Source organism: Botryllus schlosseri, chromosome 1 (genome assembly GCF_051294905.1).
Source record: "Botryllus schlosseri isolate E-star chromosome 1, Bs_hap1, whole genome shotgun sequence".
Lineage (NCBI taxonomy): Eukaryota > Metazoa > Chordata > Ascidiacea > Stolidobranchia > Styelidae > Botryllus > Botryllus schlosseri.
The window spans coordinates 842,482-863,178 of record NC_137236.1 but is presented as its reverse complement, the minus strand read 5'-3'; the positions used below and the strand labels follow the sequence as shown (position 1 = coordinate 863,178).

The 20,697-nt window shown below is 40.2% G+C and overlaps 1 protein-coding gene and 1 long non-coding RNA gene across 3 annotated transcripts in view; both read left to right on the top strand.

Annotated features, from left to right (window-relative positions):
- LOC145448396 (uncharacterized) overlaps positions 1-20,697 on the top strand; it is a 445,163-nt gene that overhangs the window by 261,957 nt on the left and 162,509 nt on the right. Inside the window, exon 6 of one of the 2 annotated variants that reach the window (XR_013917941.1) lies at positions 227-247. The exons of the other annotated variant lie outside the window; for it this stretch is intronic. This is a non-coding gene — a long non-coding RNA (uncharacterized LOC145448396). Of the gene's footprint in view, positions 1-226; positions 248-20,697 lie in introns of those variants that run through there. 2 annotated transcript variants of the gene reach the window in all.
- LOC145437894 (RNA-binding protein 28-like) lies at positions 11-8,370 on the top strand. Its single transcript, XM_080315303.1, has 4 exons — positions 11-311; positions 2,463-2,629; positions 4,266-4,503; positions 5,956-8,370. The coding sequence occupies exons 1-4, from the start codon at positions 242-244 to the stop codon at positions 6,129-6,131; spliced, it is 651 nt and encodes a 216-aa protein (XP_080171429.1). The 5' UTR covers positions 11-241; the 3' UTR covers positions 6,132-8,370.

Genomic DNA, 20,697 nt, shown 5'->3' with positions numbered 1-20,697 from the left:
GGAACACATAACAACAAAACACCGAACGATAACACCTGCTTTCTGGTTGTTTTACAACTGAATTATATTTAAGATGCACAACGAGAACTGCTCACTTTATGAAATCTGCAACCAGAGCTAGAACTACTCACTTTTCGAAATCCTCATTTAGAACTATTAAATACCCTAACTAGACTGGTAATTTGTACAAGTCTGGCTTTAACCGTGCGGTTGACTGCCATTTCAGGGCTTCCCGAACGGAATGATCGGTCAACAGAAGAAGCGAAAGAATGAAATGACTGACAAAAGGAATTTGAACCTCGGCAAGGAAGGTATGGTACGACAAGATACTCGAGAGCCAATATTCAGTTCAATTTTGTCAGTGCTGTGGTGCTGGTACTCTAGACCAGTCATCAAAAATAGAAATTCAAGGCAATTGTGTGCAACTTAAAAATGGATATCTGAAAGTTCAATGTAATCAGAAAGTTGCTAGTGTCATTTTGATTCTATTGAAGACACCGTAAGGCATTAAGTCCCGTTAAAATCACTTTATTGTTTGATTTATTTTCAAATTATTGCAACCTTGTTGTGGGCTGGACATATTCATACTCTCAGATGTCTCCAAATAGGACAGTGAAAAACCAACAATTTTGACCAAGTCTTCTTAGGTTTTGGCAGGGTTGCAATGACTCGAATCACAATTTTTCGTTCAACTCGACTTGACTCAAGTTATTTTCTTAAAAACGCTAAATGACTCACGTCGACTCGAGACAATTTCTGTATTGACGCGACTTGTACTAGAGTCTTTGCGCATGAGTCGACCCAAGATATCACCCAAGAGTTCAACCTGATTTAACTCTTACTGCATAATGAACACGATCACTTGGACTCGGACTCAAGTCTTAACACAATGACTCAGACTCGGCGCATTGCTCCTTGACGTGGAGTCGGTCTTGATTCGGTGGTGAGTTGGAAATGATTTGACTTGACTTGAGTCGAAGTTATAGCCTAACAGTCCATTGGACTTGTGACTCGGAACCTTGTGACTTTGTCATAGCTTTGGCTTTCACATGTAAATATCCTTGAACCAGTTGTAGGGTAGGCTACTTTTAAACAATATGGTACAGCAATTGCAGTATTGTGGATTGTGATGTATGCCAAATCGAAATCAGGTCATGAACGGTGTCATGACACAATGTGAAAAATTCGCTCCGAATTTCTAAATCAATTCAATAACTAATGAGCTGGCGTACAACTTGTTCCGTTTCTGAAATTGAGATTTAAATTCGTAGTATATTTGGCAGACCTGCAATGCGGTCTTTGGCATGGCACGGTATAATATACTTTTGAATAACACATTTTATCAAAATAACGTTCCGATACATTTGTATCGTATGAGTCATCATAATATCCAAGCGGTAAAGTTCCCGTATGACTAAACATTAGGGTTGTTCAAAAATAACATTTTTTCAGGATCCCGGGCATCTTCTAATTACATTGTTCATTTGCCTAAAAACGCTCCACACCAAATTTTGCTGAATTCTTACCAGTACAGGCCGACAGAGACACAATTGAAATTTATTAAGGGTATGAATCTTTTTTTTTTTCAAATTTGTCTGCATACCTCATGAAATTGTTGAGTTGTCTAAGAAAACGATGAAAAACAAATTTGACGCAACTCCAAGACGTAGAAACAAAGTTATTTGACTTTTTCATTCATAATTCTGGGTTTTCCCGCCGTCAATGGTATGTTAGCGAATTTAAGATTTCAACTGTAATAACTTCGCTTTTACCCGTTGGAATCGAACAAAAATAGTTACATGTCGTTCATTTAGGCAACTTACCAATTTCATAGGGTTGATAGTAAAATTTCAAAATTTATTTTTTAGTTTTCATCATAAATTTAAAAATTTGAATTGACTCTGCTTCAGCTTTCATTGGTTGGAATCGACCCAAATTTGACGCGAAGCATTTTTTATGCAACCTAACAATTTAATCAGTGAATCCCCGGGAAATAAGGTATTTTTGAACCACCCTACTGGACATCGTCCAGTGGTTCTCAACCTTTTTGGCTAATTTTTGCCGCTATTATCTACCTCTTTTGAAAGTTCACTTTCTCTGTTTCAAATTAAAGTTCTGGTCTGCTGTAGTTTTTGCCAATTCAAGTAATTATTAAATTGTTTATGTTATGACTACTGCCATTTCTACTTCCCGATCAAACTGCGGAAATTACTTTTGCAGCTTGATTTTGAAAAGTAGAAAGTGTTTTTTAATTAGTTACAACACTTATTTTAGTGAATTACAGCCCCCTGTGTCACGGTAATTGAAAATGCTTCATCAAGATTCTACCTTTGTATTGTGTGTTAGTGTCATGAATCATTTTGCTATAATCGAGAATATACTTCGAAAATAGCCACCTCCAATTAGCAATTGTAGTAAATTGCAATCCTGACTCCAGCGACCACCAGTAGTTTTCTGTGTAGGAACGCAAGCCTCGGACGGTCTCGACGCAATAGAATGGAAGAAACGTGAAAAGATCAACAATGCAAAACGGGCCAAACAGACAGACACACTTCTAATGTTTTTTTTTTCTACAACTTCACTTATTTTTGACATTCTTCCTAGAAGTGTGGACGGTAAAAAGTTGAAGGTATGTCAGAATCACAACTATGAGCATGCTTTTTATTTAACTTAGAGCAGTTGTTCCTAACCGGGTTCACACGATAACACCAGGGGTTCTATGAACCAGACTTGGACAACTAGATTATTTTCAGCTTTTAGAAATTAAATTTGGAATCAAAATGGTAGCTGTACAGTTTTTTTTACAAATTAGGTTAGAATTAGAGTTATAGCTGCACAGTTATTTTTCCAATTTAGACAAGAATCCGAATTATAATAGACAGTATTTTTCCAAATTACACTAGACTTAAAGGCACACAGTTACACAGTTGTTCCAAATTGCATTGTATTAGAATTACGCAATTCGCGAAAACTTGGGACATGGAATGAAGTCCAGTTCATATCAGATCAGACCTCAGCCTTATAAGCATGTGACTGACAAATGTCTGCACACTATGCTTGATTCGTTTCGCGCGATACAGTTCTCCTGTAGCATTTTCGGAAAGACCAGAAATTAGAATCTGAGTTAGAGCAAAGAAACATTTCACGAATTATGTTAGAATTAGATTACCGACATTTTCCTCTAATTAGTGTAATCAGACAACCAAAATTATCTCGTTGTCCAAGTTATTTTGAGCCAGTCTCAGGGTTCACCGGAAGTCAAAACACACACCCGACTCATACAGCAAAAGTCGAAATGATTTACTGTAATATATTTTCTTTGATGATCATGTTTAAAGGATTTTTCCTTCAACACTGATGGTAATGCGCAGTTGATATAGTGAACCAGTATTCTGAAGTGGTGTATTTAGATCTGTAAGGCGGTAGGTTTTTTGTGACTCGACGGAAATATGGGGCTCTCCAAATGCTTTCAGATAAATGTAACGGTTCACCGGGTTAGTAAAGGTTTAGAACCACTGTCCCTGCATAAAAACCTGGTAAAAGTAGCATCAGTTGAGAGTATTCGATCTGTCATGTAAACAATTTTTATCCATAGCTACGACACGAGTCTATCGGTAAACTGAGAATTACTGGACACGACTTCGGTGCTGAAATATGTGTGTGTTCTGTGAAGTGTTATCGTCAAGTCAGTATACAAAAATGACTAGAGTAGTGGTTCTTAACCTTTTTTTAACCGGACGATTCCGTATGCTAACCTGGAATTCTCCAGCCAACAATGCTACAAGTGCTGTACCATAGTTTAAACATGCCTACAACTCGTGTGAGACCAGTCATGAGTCATAAAGACTTTAAAAAATTTGACGAAATTCGTAAATGCTATTTAGCAATGTTTACCAGTATTGTCAATCTGGTAAGCATTTAGTCGCATTTCTTTCAAAATAGACCAAACGGTCAAAAGTGAGTTGTTGGTTTTATCCCTTCTTCCAGAATCTTCAATGAGACCTATGGTATAACAGGTGTGATATCAAACGGACGGTATCAAATTTCTCATTTAATTGAAATTCAGTTTCTTGGTTTTCAATTGCATGCTGTTGTCGTCATTACATTCTGTGTTGACCTTAATTTGGGGAAATTTACCAGTACACAGGCTGATAAGGTAGAGAATCGCTGTTCTCTATTTTGTTTGTAGCAGTTTTGTGTGACTAACTCATTTACTCTATGAAGAGTAGGCCTACTTCAATAAACTGATTTCGTTATGTTTTCAGGAGCTTCTCCTGTCCCAATTCAAACATCGACGCGGCGTAGTTATCACGGATTCTCGAGAGATGCGAGATCTGAAGACTTTCAGCAAAGATGGAGTCGGAAGACCGCTCGGATACGCATTCATAAACTTCGCCAAGCATGAGAACGCTTTAAAACCTTCGAAGAGTTTTAATAACAGTTCTGGGATCTTTGGAACGATCAATATGCCCAACCCCATAGTTGATTTACAATGGAAAGCAGGTAAAGCTTCAAGTAAAGCGGACCTTTGCTGACTTTGACATGAACTTTACTCGTTTTCAGTTTCATTTTACAGATCTCATTTTGCTTTACAACACTTGATCCTAATCATTCGGCCAATGAGGGTAAAACACTACCCCCTTCCTAAAATATTATATACCAACAGACTTTTACAAACTGCTGGTTGTTCGATATCGGTAACGTGAACTTCGACCATAAAATATCTGCAACTAACAACTAGATCGCATGCCGCTATGCCCTGTCGATTGTCGATAATTGGCAGCACTGATAATACAAATTACTGAATCGCTAACGAGATGAGTAATATTGGATGCGGAATTGTCACTTCTAAAATAAGGTTTCTACGTATGTGGAAGGCTTGCAACCCCAAACAACCCGGCTACGCCAGTCTCTGTAGTGATGAGGTCTCTGAGGTTTACATCACGATGTTTACAACAAGATTTACGCCAAATGATGACACGTGTTTTCTAGATGTGGGCAACTATTTAATGAACTACTGAACTAAAACTACACACTTTTCAAAATGTCTAACTCAATCTAGTAAAAAAAAAACAGTTGTTACTTAACCGGCGACTAAGTAGATTGGTAGCTTGTACAAATGTACAAGTCTGCTTACCAGCCAATAATATCATACTCAGTGAGGCCTGAAAAGGTATCTGAGACAATGCACTCTTAATGGTATTTATAACTTGTAGGCCACCCGAATAGATTTTGAGATTCTGTCACTCATGATTGAATCATGATGTTTTGTGAGATTTGATGGCCACTGACAATATCCCCGTTGTGTTCATGAGTTTATCATAACAGCATGGAAAATCTTGGAAGTGCAAATTTGTACATTCCATGACCAGAAAGAATATAATGCCGGCTCTACTTCATATTAAATACCTGACTGACGCATGAATCAGACTGCGGTTTAGGTTCAAACGCTCTACAGTATCGATTGCATAAGTTGAGCAAAATCGGTCACTCGTGCCTTGTTCGAAAGATGTTATCTCTGCTGCAGTGAATAGCAGGTACAAATTAGCGCTAGGTATTCGTAGTGGACTCTATAAGGAAGTAACCAAAACATGTCCATTTTTACAGAAAAGTTATCTAGTCTTCTCGATTATATACACGGGTTGTTGACCTGCTCTCGTCTCGTTTCGTGGTGTAGTGGGTCAGACGTTGACATTCTGAGTCCAACGATGTAACCCATTTCGCATCCCATTGGTGTCGTGTTTTTCAGTTTTGAAAAGTGCAGCAAATGTTTTTGATAAAACCGCCAGTGCCAATCGGTTAATCAATTCTATAGAAGCAACAAGCTGATAATATCAGTGCTCGAAAAAATCATCTCTCGCTACTCGACTCAAAGCATTTGAATTAGTACTTGATTCAGATTTTTTTAAAGTATATCAATTTTCCCGGTCAAATCAACCGATTCCTATATTCTAGGAAAGCGCTCGGAAAGAAAGACCAACGTGAAGCGACATTTCTCACAAAGCATTAGAAAAAAGGAGGAATTTGACTCGTCGAATGGTGCCGATCCCCAATCGAGTACCAACCGACAACATTTCATGAGAAAGTCATTGGAAGATTCGGCCACTCACGAGAAAAAAACATACCTCTGAAAATCGACTTCCATTTCAAGGCAGCTTCGGCCCGACGGCCAGCGGTGAAAAACTTCCTTAACTGAATCATAGGAAACGGAAAATCCCATCGGGAAACTAGATTGTGGAGCAAAAATATCGAGATAAAAAGGACGATGAGAACATACAGGCTTCACAGGAGAGGCCAAAAAATCAAACCAATTCCTTCCTGGCAGAAGCAGAATGTTTGACCATATTGTTTACAAACACACTTGCACTCGTAAGGCGTACTTGAGGAATGTAGCCATAGCCAAAGAATGGGTCGAAGTGTGTGACGCATCGGAAAGTTAACGTTTTCTTCCGACTCTATAGGCAACAAACTACTAGTACGTGCGTAGTACGCTGCTGCACGATTTAACCACCTATATTGTTCGATGACTCTGCCTTACTCGAGTCACTTTCTTGAAAACTGAAAATCACTCGACTTGACTTAGTCTTTTTGTGAATCGACTCGACTTGTACTAGTGTCATTGCGCATGATTCAATCGAGTCATATGACTCGAAACTAGGATGGCTAAGTCAGGCATTTTCATTGTTACCTCGAACAATAGTAGAGATCCACCCTATTGTTATTTCGTCTATCAGTACTCGTACATCTAAATTGGGATCAGAAATTGTTAACGATGATAGAAATCAGCACATTTTCAATGTGCGGCACCCAATATCACTAGAGCAAAGTTGTGAAAATTGGGTTGAACATGACTTGAACTCGAAACTAAACAGCAGACATAATTGCTTAGACTCGGGAGCGACCCTTTCCACCACGACTTAGATTTGACTCGATTATGAATTCAAAATGACTCGACTCCATTAATAGCAGCAAAGTAAGATTGACATGTGATTTAGAACCAAGTTACTTACTTACAACCATTGAATTCAGGCTTTGTAGCGAATAATTGGAACGCCGTAATAGGTCATATTTATGGTAATTCTTTTGCTGTTAGACCGTGTCGAATTTTTAATTTTTCGAAATTGTTTGGCGAATATTTTCGAAATCCGCGTGTCAAGAGTATTTTTCGAGGCCGTATCAATTAATTTTGCGCTTGGGACGTGATCTATCAAACATTACCATATCCCAGGGTTGTAACCGAGTCACAAGGTGTCGAGTCATAATCAAGTCTACTTTATTAGTTTTGACTCGAGTCAAGTCGAGTCATTTTCAATTCACCACCGAGTCAAGTCCGTGTCATAGTGTTCAAAGGTTTTAGTCCATAGTGACAGTGTTGAGACTCGAGACTGAGTCCAAGTCATTGTGTTACCTGTTAATTTTCAAGCTCAAACCTGTTCAAATCACGTTTTTGCATCTTTTTTTAGTGGATATTTAATGCCTAGCATTATGTGGTAGCTTAGGCTATTATTTTTAGTAGTTCAAACGAAATGCCTGTCCCGGCCGTCCGAGTCCTGAGTTTTATTACTTGGATGAGTCATGTGTAGTGACTCGAGTACAAGTCGAGTCAATACACAAATTGCTTCGAATCGAGTCGATAAAAGTCTAGTCACTGAAAAATCGCGACTCGAGTCGAGACATGACTCAAGTCATTACCACCCGACTGATCTGAAATTTCGATGTTAGATGCAGTCGATATTCCTCAATTCGTTACATTATTATTTTGATTTTGCTTTCACTTTGATATTCATTATTACTTGGTAAATCACATTTTATATTTCTCCGAGAGTCATATGTCATCAAAAAAAAACATAGATTCCCAAGGAACCCCTGATTTATACCAATGTGAATATTTTCTATAGACTGCTAACGTTTTCCATATTCACCTTAAGTCATTAACAAATCTCGTAAATATGGTTTTGAATGAACTGATACATTTTATACATTTATGTTACCCACAAACAATATAGCCTTGTTGTTTATGGTTATTCATGGTGTTTGTCGACATCTCCGGTCATTTACACCAGGCCAATCTCCTTTATTTTTATTCAGTAGCTGCCGACGTATAGCATGGTCCACTTCTAGGCTTTTACGCCTGATATGGCGAAGAAGAAACTAGATAAATTTCAAACACTTACGTAGGAATCCTGAAATCGACCTCGGTCGGCCTCGAATCCGCAATCCATTGCCGTTGCGGCTGTGGATTATTCAAGTAAACTACTCGCCACTGATATGGCCTTAAACTGTATGTTATTAATGTGTACGTGGATTATCATCCCATCAGGTTGCACGGTCTATATGTGAATTGTCAACTAAGAGGTATCGTTAGTGATGCAGTTCAAAAATGTTTATTCTTTGAATATACACGTTACGCTATTAATGCGCGTGGCATCGCATGTCTGTAGTGAAATGCAAAGTAATGGCATATTTAGGCTAGCCTAGGCTATATCTAGTTCAGTTCGATAATCGATCAGGATAAGTGCACGGCGGAAGCAATTGCACGCTGACTCGCGCGTCATCGGTTTAGAATGCAGACATGTCAGCTCGTACACCGCACACGAATCCGTTCGCTGCGATGTAACGCGATCCCTGAGCTTCGTGAAGTAAGTAACAGCATATGCGACGAGTGTGCAGACTGGTACAGGCACTGTTAAGTTAGTATCGTTTATGCTAGATTGGATAACCTATACTGCTGTTATGAACAGAGCGTCGTAAAGGCATAGAACAGTCAAAGCAAAGTGTAACTAATGTTTATTATGTAATATAATTACATATCGACAAGATAACATAGCAATATAGGGCTTCACACCATTTTATTTTTCAATGGAATCTTCCACTGGCTACTTTCCTCATTACTATTTGATATCACACTTCAATCAAAAGCCTGAATAGAATTTATTATGATGAAGTAGCGTGTCTCAGCTAGGGTTGGATTATCCGGACAACGGTTAACCGCATGTTTTTTTATTATCCGATATCCGGATATAAATCTGCCGGTTAACCGGATAAAATAGTATCGGTAATAATGTGTTTTAAACTTTTAGGAAGCTTCAATAAGTCGTATTATCAGGGTTTCGCGCGGCCAATTAGCGAGAAGCGTGTCGCCAATTAGCTGGATACGTCAATGCACTGTGTAACGCGACGGAATCTCTCGCTGAGAAGATCGCCACATTAGGACATTGATTGCCGCGAACTCGGCTATCGTTGCTGGCCTGGTTTTTGGAGTCTTCAACAAGCCTATAGTTCGGCTGGCGGAATCACATCTGCAATAGGCTCTGTGGACATTATACCATCACTGGCCTACATAATCGCATCTGCATTGCCTTGGTGATCAAGATATTATCGCTGGCCTGCACAATCGCATCTGCAATAGGCATGATACGAACGATATCATCGCTGGCGTAACCATAGTCTCGGGCCTGACATGCGCTGAATCCTATCTCTTGGTGGCTTGGAGACAATATGCCGCTGAGATTATTATGATCATGATTATTAAGATTGTGATTGTTGATTGACATTGCGAAACTGAATGACATCGAATGTACGCATTCCAGAAACATGTTCGTGCGCGCAAGCGTAATTGATTTCCGCTGATACTAAATTCGAAAAAAAAATCGAAACCACCTCGTTTTATTTGAACACCCCCCTTATTTTTCGGCTGGCTACTGGCCTGATCATGTGAATTTCTCATGGCAGAATAAGAGCGAGCTATCATGCCAGCCTCAATTCCGGTATCAGCTACTCGTCCTTCCAGTACTGGACACCTAAACAGCAGAAAGGGCAAAAAGGAAGCGCTGCTTATGCTTACTATATTCAGCCTTGCTTACTATAGTTCAGCCAATTTTGTGGAAGCAGAAAGAGTATTTAATACGTTTGGGCTCTTTGTTACAGAACTCCGGTCCCGGCTACAGGATGACACTATTGATGCGGTGAGCTTTATAAGGAGGGCGCTGCAATTACACTGTGTAATGATTTTGCCATCCATTTTTCATGCAGACCTCGTGAAATCGATTATCTCACTTAGGATTCACTATCCGGTTAACCGGTTAGCTAAATTCGAAACATACGGATATATCCGTTATCCGGATAGTGAAAATTATTGATATCGGAACTAACCCTAGTCTCAGCTAAGTTACTGCCACTCAGATAATGGGCTATAAACCTGCTTACCATGCATGACATATAAATTTGTTAAAACTATGATATATGTAACTTTACGACTCGTATAAAAAATAAACACTCAAAGACATGGATATGGCGACTTAATCCTTGTAGAACTTATTGCACCATTATCTGTCATCAGCAATGTTCCCTCTAAGCTGCGCACGTGCGCAAATGCGCAGTGCTTAAACTGTCTCTGCGCACAGAAAATCTAAGCTGCGCACAAAAAATCCGAAGTGGTGTTTTTTTTAGTCGTTGCGCACTGTTGTCCAATGGACACGCTGGCGCGCAGACTCGTGAAAAATGCCACGGGCAAATAGTGTTATCACGGAAGTCTGAAACCGAGGTACAAGTGCGGCCCGCAAAGGTAAATATTGCGGTCAGTGAAGAAATGAGAATTTACTATCACGTGCGCCTAGCGAAAGAGATTTTTTAAAGTATGGTCTCGTACGCGTGTGCGATACTGATATCATTTCAATAGCGCATTATTTACTCGGAATGGCGAAATAACATGGTTTAACAAAGTTATAAATACCTATATGGGCTAGCTCGAAGTTAATCTGCGAGAAACTAACGAATAGTCTTCTCCGCGTGGCATAAACATTGCGTAAGATTTACTCAAAACTGAAAACTTCGATATATATACTATACATGTTTAACTGTCCATGTCCATAGTCGCCTAAATGGCTGGCGCCGAATGTTCCTGTCCTGGCGATCCGAGTCCCACAACAAGACAAATGCCATACCGAGGGAACATTATTTCCCGGTAAAGAAATGCCAATTTGAAATCGTGTAAGTCTTTTAGTTTAGTACGTTTGTGCGATTTCAATATCTGCATGTTGACATAGCAGATAGGAGCGATAGTAGGTCCCGAAATAGCATCAGGCAACGAAGTCATAATACCAGCGGGTACGCCCGAATTCTGCCGGTAATTCTGATTATGTGAGCATGGAGATGATAAGAATTGATAGCAATATATATATACAATTCCTCATGATAATGGCCGATGCAATCATGAGTTATATAAATTTTAAATGCTTCGCGCATTTCGGCGACACAACCACTAAACGCGCACCCAATGTAGATGATAAGCACCGGCTAAAAGCCTAGACGCCGAGGGGGGTCAGTCAGGTTACTTTATCACCCTATGGGGACGGGGCTGGTTGCGAACTGTTCTCCAGGGGTCTGCGCGGTGAGTTGGCGTGTTTGCGCAGACTCGTGAAAAATTAGAGGGAACATTGGTCATCAGCCAACTGAAATATTATGATGATACTTGTCGTAACGATGAAACGTACACTGCATTGAAGATAATTTTTAGGCGGACAGATAGCTCGTCTATAGTGAGTCACAAGCGAAACTCCTGAGAACTAATCATCACTGAAGTCGCCTCACGCGCCCAAAGGACTTGGAAAATGCAATGTTGTAAACAATTTAGAGATTGCGCAGGCACAACAAAACTATGTTACATAAACCTTCGTAATTGTATAAAATGATCCATTAGTGTCCTTACAGGCATAATATGAATTCGATGCATAACAGGAGCTCCATTTTAGTGTTTGATATTAAATTAAAGGTTGCAATAGCATGATGTTCTCAGCGCAACGATTTTCGTGCTGTTGAAGTGGAAATATATGTTACAAATACGCAGCCTGGTACAGGAACTGCGCAATTAGTTGATTTCATGCAAGATGGGATAACTTATGCTGCTGGTACGAGCATAGCTTCACGAAGGCATAAAACAGTTCGTTGGTAAACTAAAGCGACTGGTCGGTAATATGTATCGCGAAATATAATTTCATATCGGTAAGATAACATATACTGGCCGGGTTTCTCAGTAGTTTTTTCCTCATTGGAATCTTCCACTGGTAACTTCCCTAATTATTATTTCATATCATTCCTCATTTCAAAAGCCTGCGCGAGAATATATTATGGTGAAGCAGCGTGTCCCAGCTTCGTTTCCACTTAGATATTGTGTGGCATAAACCTGCTTGTGGTGTATGTCAGATAAGTTTGATAAAACTACTTAGCGGTAATGGTCTCTGAAATATGATATATTTGAGTTTCCAACTCGTGTAAACCAATTCCCAGTCAATTTGGCAATGTCGGCTGACTCTCCATAGAGTAGTGATTTTTGGCGGACGTACGCGTCCCTTTCGGGGTCGTGAAAGCATCTGAAGAGGCGGAAAGCCGCCTGAGAAAAGCAGAGATTCTTTAACTCAGAGTGAGTTTAGTAGGTGTGGAAACCTCCAAGTTTCTACAACGGCAATATTGCGAAATATTCAAATGTCATAATCGCGTCGTACCATCCATACACCGACGCCAGATCGTGATATGACTGATACCGAACCTTGTAACGAACAGACTACGTCACCAAATTAGGAGTAACTTGCGTGTAGGTGTTAGCTGAGCTGATGCTTTTATGGTCCGTCTGTGAGCCATCTGTGCAGAGTGCGTAGTAAAAGACAACGTTATGGAGAAATAAAATATTATCTTATCAGGTCATGTCATATGCCAAGTGCTATATGCTTTTTTGTGCCATATGTGAATGCTTTTGGATCTTAGAAATTAGCATATAAATTGAATTGGTATTCTTATTAATATTATTATTATCATTCACATCAGTGGTGCTTATAGCCTGTTTTAAGGCTTTGTGCTCCACGGCATTACAAGTTTTACAGTTCAATGAATATGCATTTCTTCGTCTCTTGATTCTTCGTTCTTGCACTCTCTCAGGCACTCTCTTCAGACAGTCTCTGTCACGTGCGCTTCTATCATCGTCTCGTTTTTGCTGCCGACTTATAGCTCGGCCCACTCGGATTGGGCTTTTCAAGGCACTGCGACTGCAGCGAGGTCGGCGATGAGGAGCCCATAGAACCTCCGACACATAGTATTTAGTCCGAACCGGGATTGAATTGGTATAGAACTGGACCGTACCAGTGGTTTTTGATTGAACCTAACCCAATTCAGGAAATTAAAGGCATTTGACACCAAATTGTCTAAAGTGTGTATATGCTACGTGCTACCATTGGACATGACATGATTATTTTAGACAAATTATTCAACGATTTTTTTCCTCGCCCACCGAGATTTACCTCTAGCTGATAATTGCCCAGTGTAGAGTCCGAATTTCATATTCGAAAGGTCTCTCATCATACATAACCTTAGTTTTATAATGTGGTGCTAACGGGGGCGCGAAATTTTCCACCATCATCCATGAGCGTGTCTAAAAAAGTTTGAGCAGCACTGTTATAGAGCTTATTACACCAAGATTAGTCAACTGAAATGATGCTCGAACTATCAATGAAATGCACATTGCATTGACGCTAGTTTGTAAGCTGTAATTAAACATTTTGCTTAACAAAACCATTTCGTCAATAATGGTAACCCATTAGGCCTACTTGCTTTCCAATCAATTTTATTTTTGAAACTAACCTGTTTGACTTAGCTGCTAAATCGCGCATTTGTCACACCCATAAAGGAATGTTGCGCAATGGCTCTGCTGCAAAACGACTGCCTCTAACAGATTATTCCGGAAACAACTGCGATTTCAGTCACACGCAGAAGTGTTTATGCATGGAATTTTAGCACGTCATACTGCCAGCAATACTAAGCGATAAACCAAATCATGTGGGTAGGGGATGACGCATCAATGATCTGGAGTCACGAAGTGACGCACTATATGGAATTAACCAATCCATTTATTGTTTCAACTTTCATCCCAAGTTGATTGATGGTGTCGTTCAACAGATTCACATTTCGCTGCTGTTGCAGTACTTCGAATTTGCTGAATAGATTAGTTGTTGAAATAATCCTTTGTTGATAAGTTTGGTCATGTTGAAGCTTTTCGCTGGCGAAAAATGCATTTGGAGCAGACATGGGGTAACGGTGATTTATAATTGTAAGCTATTTCGACGATTACAGCATTTTCAAGTAATTGTAATTGCAATCTAGAAAAAAATCTGAAGTAATATTAGTCACAGCGCGTATAGATTAGGGTTGAGACTTCGGGATCAAATTTGAAATCCCGGGATCGGGATTTTCCCGGGATTCACGCTTCTCAATCCCGAGATTTCCAGGGATTGGAAAAGTATTGAAATACACATACAAGCTACCCAAACAACATTTATTCCTTGCATTATTGACCCAAAACTTAAGAGCAGCAAGAGTATCATCGTCTTGACCATGGGTCTCAAAACCAAACTTGCTCGCGGGCCAATTCCGTAGTTTCTGATGACGCAGCGGGCCACAGCATAAAATAGAGGTACAATATGTAATTCCAAGTATAGGCCTTATTTGACGGAACTTGCACATACTGGCAGTCCATACACATTGTGAAAATGTGATTCACTATTGTAATATCCCCGTTTTCCACGAAAAAGTTATATTTTTAAATATTTTATTAAAAAATATTTTTGTGCTTTGCATAAGTTGTCGAAATAATGAGTTATAGACAGTTAGACACCAGTGTTGGGATGACTCGAGTTATAACTTGACTCGAGTCCGATTCGAATCACCTGTTTTGTATGACTTGACTTGACTCGAGTCACTTTGCTAAAATGACTTGACTTGACCTTACTCGGCCTATCACAAATGTGGATTGAATCGCGACTCGGAGCAAAATGCACGAGTCAATTTCAAGTCATCAAGTAATCGCGGTATCTTACATATATTCGGATTGTTCACCAAACGTTGGTGTAACCCGTGAGAGCGACCAGTCATTTAATGATCGTGCGTTATACTGAGCATCCATTGTTCTCTCACAAATAAATTGACCGCAAACGAAGTGATCGAAGCTTACATCAGCTTACGTTGTCATTAACTAATATAGTAAAGTAAACTATGTTCTCTGTTTTTACCTTAACCACACCTATTGTTTTATTGAAACTGAATTCGAATATAGTTTATATAGTCCTCAACCATTGGCGCAGGATCAAATTGTATCATATAGATTTGTAAATGCGTAATGTATTGCATCTTATCAATTGGTATCTATTCACTATCTTGGCTGGTAACTATAAACTGAGGTTTATAATTAGCGATACAGCGCCTTCTTGCGTGTATATATAACTCTATATTCGTTCATCGGTTAAATATCAATGACCACTCTATCTGTATTTCAGACAGCTAGCAAAATGAAATAACGTTATCATGCTTCATACTTCGAAAAGGCAACTTAACTTGAATTGTGACTTGACTCGTGACTTGACTTGGCTTAACTTGACTCGACTTGACTCGAGTCACCTCCAAAAATCGAGTGAGTTGACTTGACTCGAGTCACCTTTGAAAATCGATTGACTTGACTTGACTCGAGTCGAAATGCGCAATGACTCGAAATGACTCGTGACTCGAAGGTAGTGACTTGATCGCAACATTGTTAGACACAATACGAGACGACAATTGCATCATATCAACGTATAAACTGTTGCGCCAAAAGTTCGCAGCTATCGGACATATGACACGGGAGAGCGATTCGGGTGTTTGGGGTGGCTTTAGAGTGAATTTCAAGTTGTCATATCCGAAATAAGAAATTTGCAGTTAAATATTTGCGAATACTTGAAATTTCAAATTGCTGACGCTATGACGCAGGCTGCAGAAAATGTTCTCGCGGGTCGCATGTTTGAGACCACCGTTTTTTTGAGACCAGCCGAGTTTGCGACACTGCTTTATTACCCAAATAACAGATATGGCGCTACGTAAGCCTTGGTAGATGCTGTTTACAAATCCCGGGATTTCATCAGGATTGATCACGGGATCGGGATTGCTTCAAATCCCGGGATCCCGGGGTCCCACCGCTAGTATAGATGTCATTTAAAGGTTATCTCGGATCGCGCATAGTTTGCAAGGGGGATAGCGCGGAGATATCACGTTCAAAGTATGTCTGAGCTGAGTCCATTCAGTATGACGATGTCGAGTGCGTGTCATGTCAGGGCTATTTAGAAGAAGTGCACATATCAGCTCCGGTCGATGTCCGGATACAATTGGTGCGCCAATCTAACGCATGGTCTGAGGCATCGCAGGCACTGTTTTTCGTGCACATATGTCCACTCGGATGCACGTCTGTCCCCGAATGGACCCTATATAACAGCTTTCACCGCGCAAAATCAGTTCCGAAGAATACCCGGCCCCCAAGATTGAGCAGATAGGAGCTCTGAATTATTCTTGGGCTCTTTCTTATAGGCACATATCATCACCGAAGCATGCCAGAATATCAATAGTACGCAGATATCAGGTCTGACCAAATAAGGCCAGCAATGAAGTATTTCGACTTTTTTGGGTTATCCAAGCAGTTTTTTTACCGACAATTCTTACCATACTAAAGTGTTTATGTTACTCATATACTTCCACTACTACCAAACATTTTCCTTGGCAAATGTGGTCTGATATATAGGCTATTTCCAGTTCTTTTACCGACAATTCTTACCATACTAAAGTGTTTATGTTACTCATATACTTCCACTACTACCATGCATTTTCCTTGGCAAATGTGGTCTGATATATATTTCCAGAAATACTTCCCGAAGTATCTTATTTACATTAGTGAGAATCAGTAAACCGCTGTATCACGGATCATATTTGGCTCTCCTTGGGACTAAGTCCAAGTCGAAGGGTATGTTTATTTAAAACCAACCAACCATTGATTTCATGATAAATTATGCGCAGTTGATTTCATAAGCTGGTCAATTTTCAAAATTAGGGATGATAGGCTAGTCAGTTGTCCCGATTCTTAGAACAGGACAGAGATTAGAATCTGTGAGCAGTTATTTGTTATTAGATTTGCTGCTTCTACTTTTGGTTCAACTCCAGGACACAGGATGCTGACAGCGTTGTAACCATGTTAGCTTCAAATACGCTCCCGCCAATCTTATACTTATGAAGACTTTTGCACATGCAGAAAGCGATTCTACTTAACACATACGCGATTTTTCCGAATGCGGCCCGGAGTTTGCCCACCCCTGTATTAACATTTTTGTAACTGGTTCGGCGTACTATGAGCATACTGACCCTAGATTTCAGCCCAAGGAAAATAAACTAATATCTGCGAAGTCACACTAAAACCGATTCAGAGGAAGGTTTCTGGTTCAAATCTGGCGTATTTAAATCAACTTGATTTTTTATTTTATGTTCACTGCCCTGATTCTGTGGATTTTCTTTTGCCGCTGTTTTATTTTCTGGGGAGATGATGCTGAAATTGGGTTTATTATTGCCAGCCATATGCGTTGCGCATTGTGCATAAACCGGACTTAGTTTTTCGCATCCAGAGACCACTCCCGAGAGCATCAATGATACTCATGATCAATGTTACCTCTAATATTCCACGAGTGTGCTGTGCGCGTATGGACAATCGATCAGCTTTACCTCTTACTAGGTCTATGGACAAATTGAAGGATAGCACAGTGTCTCGGGGACACGGACAACCATTGAACTTGTTAACCGCACAGCTTCTTGTCGTTGTGTTATGTAGGCTACCTATACAGGTACCGCTACCACAGGGATTCTTAAAGAATGGGTCAAGACTCATAGGTGCAGAAGGCTACATGTGTAGGCCTATAGTATACGCAAGGTTTTCCACGCGCACCTTGCAATTATGCAATTATTGTGTGTATGCAGCATACCAACAATTTATCATCAGCTCAACACTGTTGGCCATTGTGAGATTCAAAATATAATATATGATCTCTTTTTATTAAGCTTTTACCGATCTGACGAATGACTCTTTAGTTTGTAATGACCAGTGGTTCCCAACGTGGGTGATATCGCCCCCAGAGGGCGATTTGGCGGTCTAGGGGGCGAAAATAACGAAGGGGCGCTAGGGGGGCGAAAACGGACGAAGGGGAGATAGGGGGCGAAAACAATGAAAGGGGCGATAGGGGGGCAATGGCACGTTAAAACGGCTATATGGAGCCAGGACCGCGATTTAATATTGTCATATATCTTGATTTTGGGGTACGCTTCCCCCAACAAAAATCCGCATGATTTATGGCAATGGATACTTCGGCGTCAGCCATTACTGCGCCATAACGCACCAAGACATATGAAATTATAGGTCATGTAACATGCGACTCCGAGAAGTATGCCAGAACAATCAGCAGCGAGAAGACCTTATTTACCGAAAAAGAATGCCCTTATGCTGACCGAAAACTGCGATATATATACATATATGTTTAATTGTCCATAGGCGCCTCAATGACTGGCGTCGAATATTCCTGTCCTGGCGATCTGAACCCTACCGGACAAATGCCATCCCGCAGAGAAAAATTATTTGCCAGTTAAGAAATACCAATTTGAAATCATGTGCGTCCTTTAGTCTGGTACGTTTTAGGGGTCCTACCTTTTCCAACACACCACACTCAGCTCTACCGGTAAATCTGATTACGTTAGCAGAGAGAGGATAAAAAATTGATAGCAATATATATGCAAGTCCCGACCATATTGACCGATTCAAACCATGAATTATATAAATTTGTCGCGCTTCGCGCTTTTAGGCGAAATACGGTGACTCACCAAACAGTACATGAAATAGGGTATAGCTGATATGTAGCGATAATAAGCCTACTGGCTGAAGGGGTTCTGGGGGTTGGTTTATAACAATATGGGGCCCAAGACCAACGTTTGGGGGGCTGACGAAGTGCTCATACGGTCTTGATTGGAGTCAAGCTGGAGAAATGACTCTCACGAGAATTTTGCTGTAAAAGTTTAATTTAGAGGTCGAACTGAAAAGTTGACCTTTTTGTTATTAGTCAACTCGCCGGTGATCCCAGTTTGTCTACCCATTTTTCGGTTCCCAATATTTGGGGTGCGATGATCGGTATAGAGCTTCAAAATGGGGCGATGAGTCGAAAAAGGTTGGGAACTACTGGTATATAGACGATACCAATCTAGATCAGTAATTAGTATTCAGACGAAGCGACGGGAGTGCAGATAAAGCTGTTAAAGTGCTATTTAGAGTCAAAAGAGGATCGAATGACATGTTGCGAGTCATGGATCCCATACCCGTTCAAATTGAAACAGTTTCAGATCTAGAACTGTTCACTAAGAATAATAGGTTTTGAAGTTCAGTTCCAGTATTTTATTAGTTTTGGCATGGGTTGTAGAGCGGGATTAATAAATTTTACTGGAATATTAATCCTGAACAAGAAGCTTAGTTGTTGACGGTTACTGATTGCTAGGTTGGAGTTGGACTCCATGTAAATGACATGAACATATAAAAAATTGTTTGCTGTTCCTGAACGGTGTTCGAATTTCACATGGATAACGGGACTGGTAAATTTGTGTCCGTTTGCAGTTGCCGACTTGAGTCTCCACATTTTATGCATATGAAGTTCTTGTAAAAGCGTAACTACTGTTCTTGCATTTTAGGTAATTGTTTCATACAGGAGCTATTTAATATTTAGTGATAGTTGGCCTATAATGGCGAAAAGGCGTCGATGTGAAGATTCTGGTATCAGTGATGTGCCTTCATCGTCGTCAGCCGTAGCTACGGGTAAGAATATCCTTGGTTACTGCTATTCGTGTGATTGATATTATCAATATGTATTGGTTATATATATATATATATATATATATATATATACGGTGGTTACCAAAGTGTTTTGGCGCCAAGGGGCGCTGGTGATTTTGAAGAGGGCGGAAACGCTTAAGGAGCGCTGGGCTCAGGGCTTGGGGGGGGGGGCGATATGCAGGGCGCCGAAGGAAAATGGCTTCGCAGTAGATTATGTGGTAGTTGGACATATCCTTAATGAGTAGCCTATTCAGAGCAAATTAACATTCCACAAAACATGTCAAATCCCGGAGTTTTTGGTTGGGCTACGGGACGATGTTTAATACATATTATAATATAATTCATGTAAAACGAATTGCACATACTTTTAGATTGCCTTTTCTGTTATGTTCTAGATCCATGATTCCCAACCGCGGCCCTGCGGGCCGCATGCGGCCCTCAGCTAGCCTTCTTGCGGCCCCCACAAAAATATTGAGAAATCGATTTATGAAAAAAAAATTATATTTGTAAAATACTCTTGCTTGGCTTGGAGTCAGGAGTTTTCAATTAGGGTTGCAGTAACGTTGTGAGTAGACTGCTAAGGTTACGTCACTGCTGTTTCAATGCAATGTGCCCTAACTTTCCAGTTGTACGGGCAGTACCTATAGATAGAGGTATTGACAGGACCGTAACTGCCGCATCCCAAGCCCTCCAATTGGGGGGAGCGAGCTCGAAGAGGGCCTAAAATTATTTATTGAATTAGCATAAATTATAGAGTATTTTTTTGAAATTTTATGCAACTTTTACAAAGATTTTTCGCGCGGCGCGCGATTTCAAGTTTCCAAGTACCTTAATTATTCGGTACTCTTCGACAAAGATAAAATACGCCAAGATTTATAGAAGTAGGCATATCGCCGTTGGCCATTACCGCACCACGACGAACGAGGACATATAAAGTTTTAAGTCATGTAACATGCGACTCCAAGAACGATCGGCAGCGAGAAAACCCTTACGCTGAACGA

Excerpts from the sequence above, each read along its gene's own strand:
- LOC145437894 (XM_080315303.1), top strand. The coding sequence starts at position 242 with ATGATCGGTCAACAGAAGAAGCGAAAGAATGAAATGACTGACAAAAGG. Across the intron at positions 312-2,462 it reads TTTGAACCTCGGCAAGGAAG|GAACGCAAGCCTCGGACGGT; the intron begins GTATGGTACGAC and ends TTTTCTGTGTAG. Across the intron at positions 2,630-4,265 it reads TGGACGGTAAAAAGTTGAAG|GAGCTTCTCCTGTCCCAATT; the intron begins GTATGTCAGAAT and ends TTATGTTTTCAG.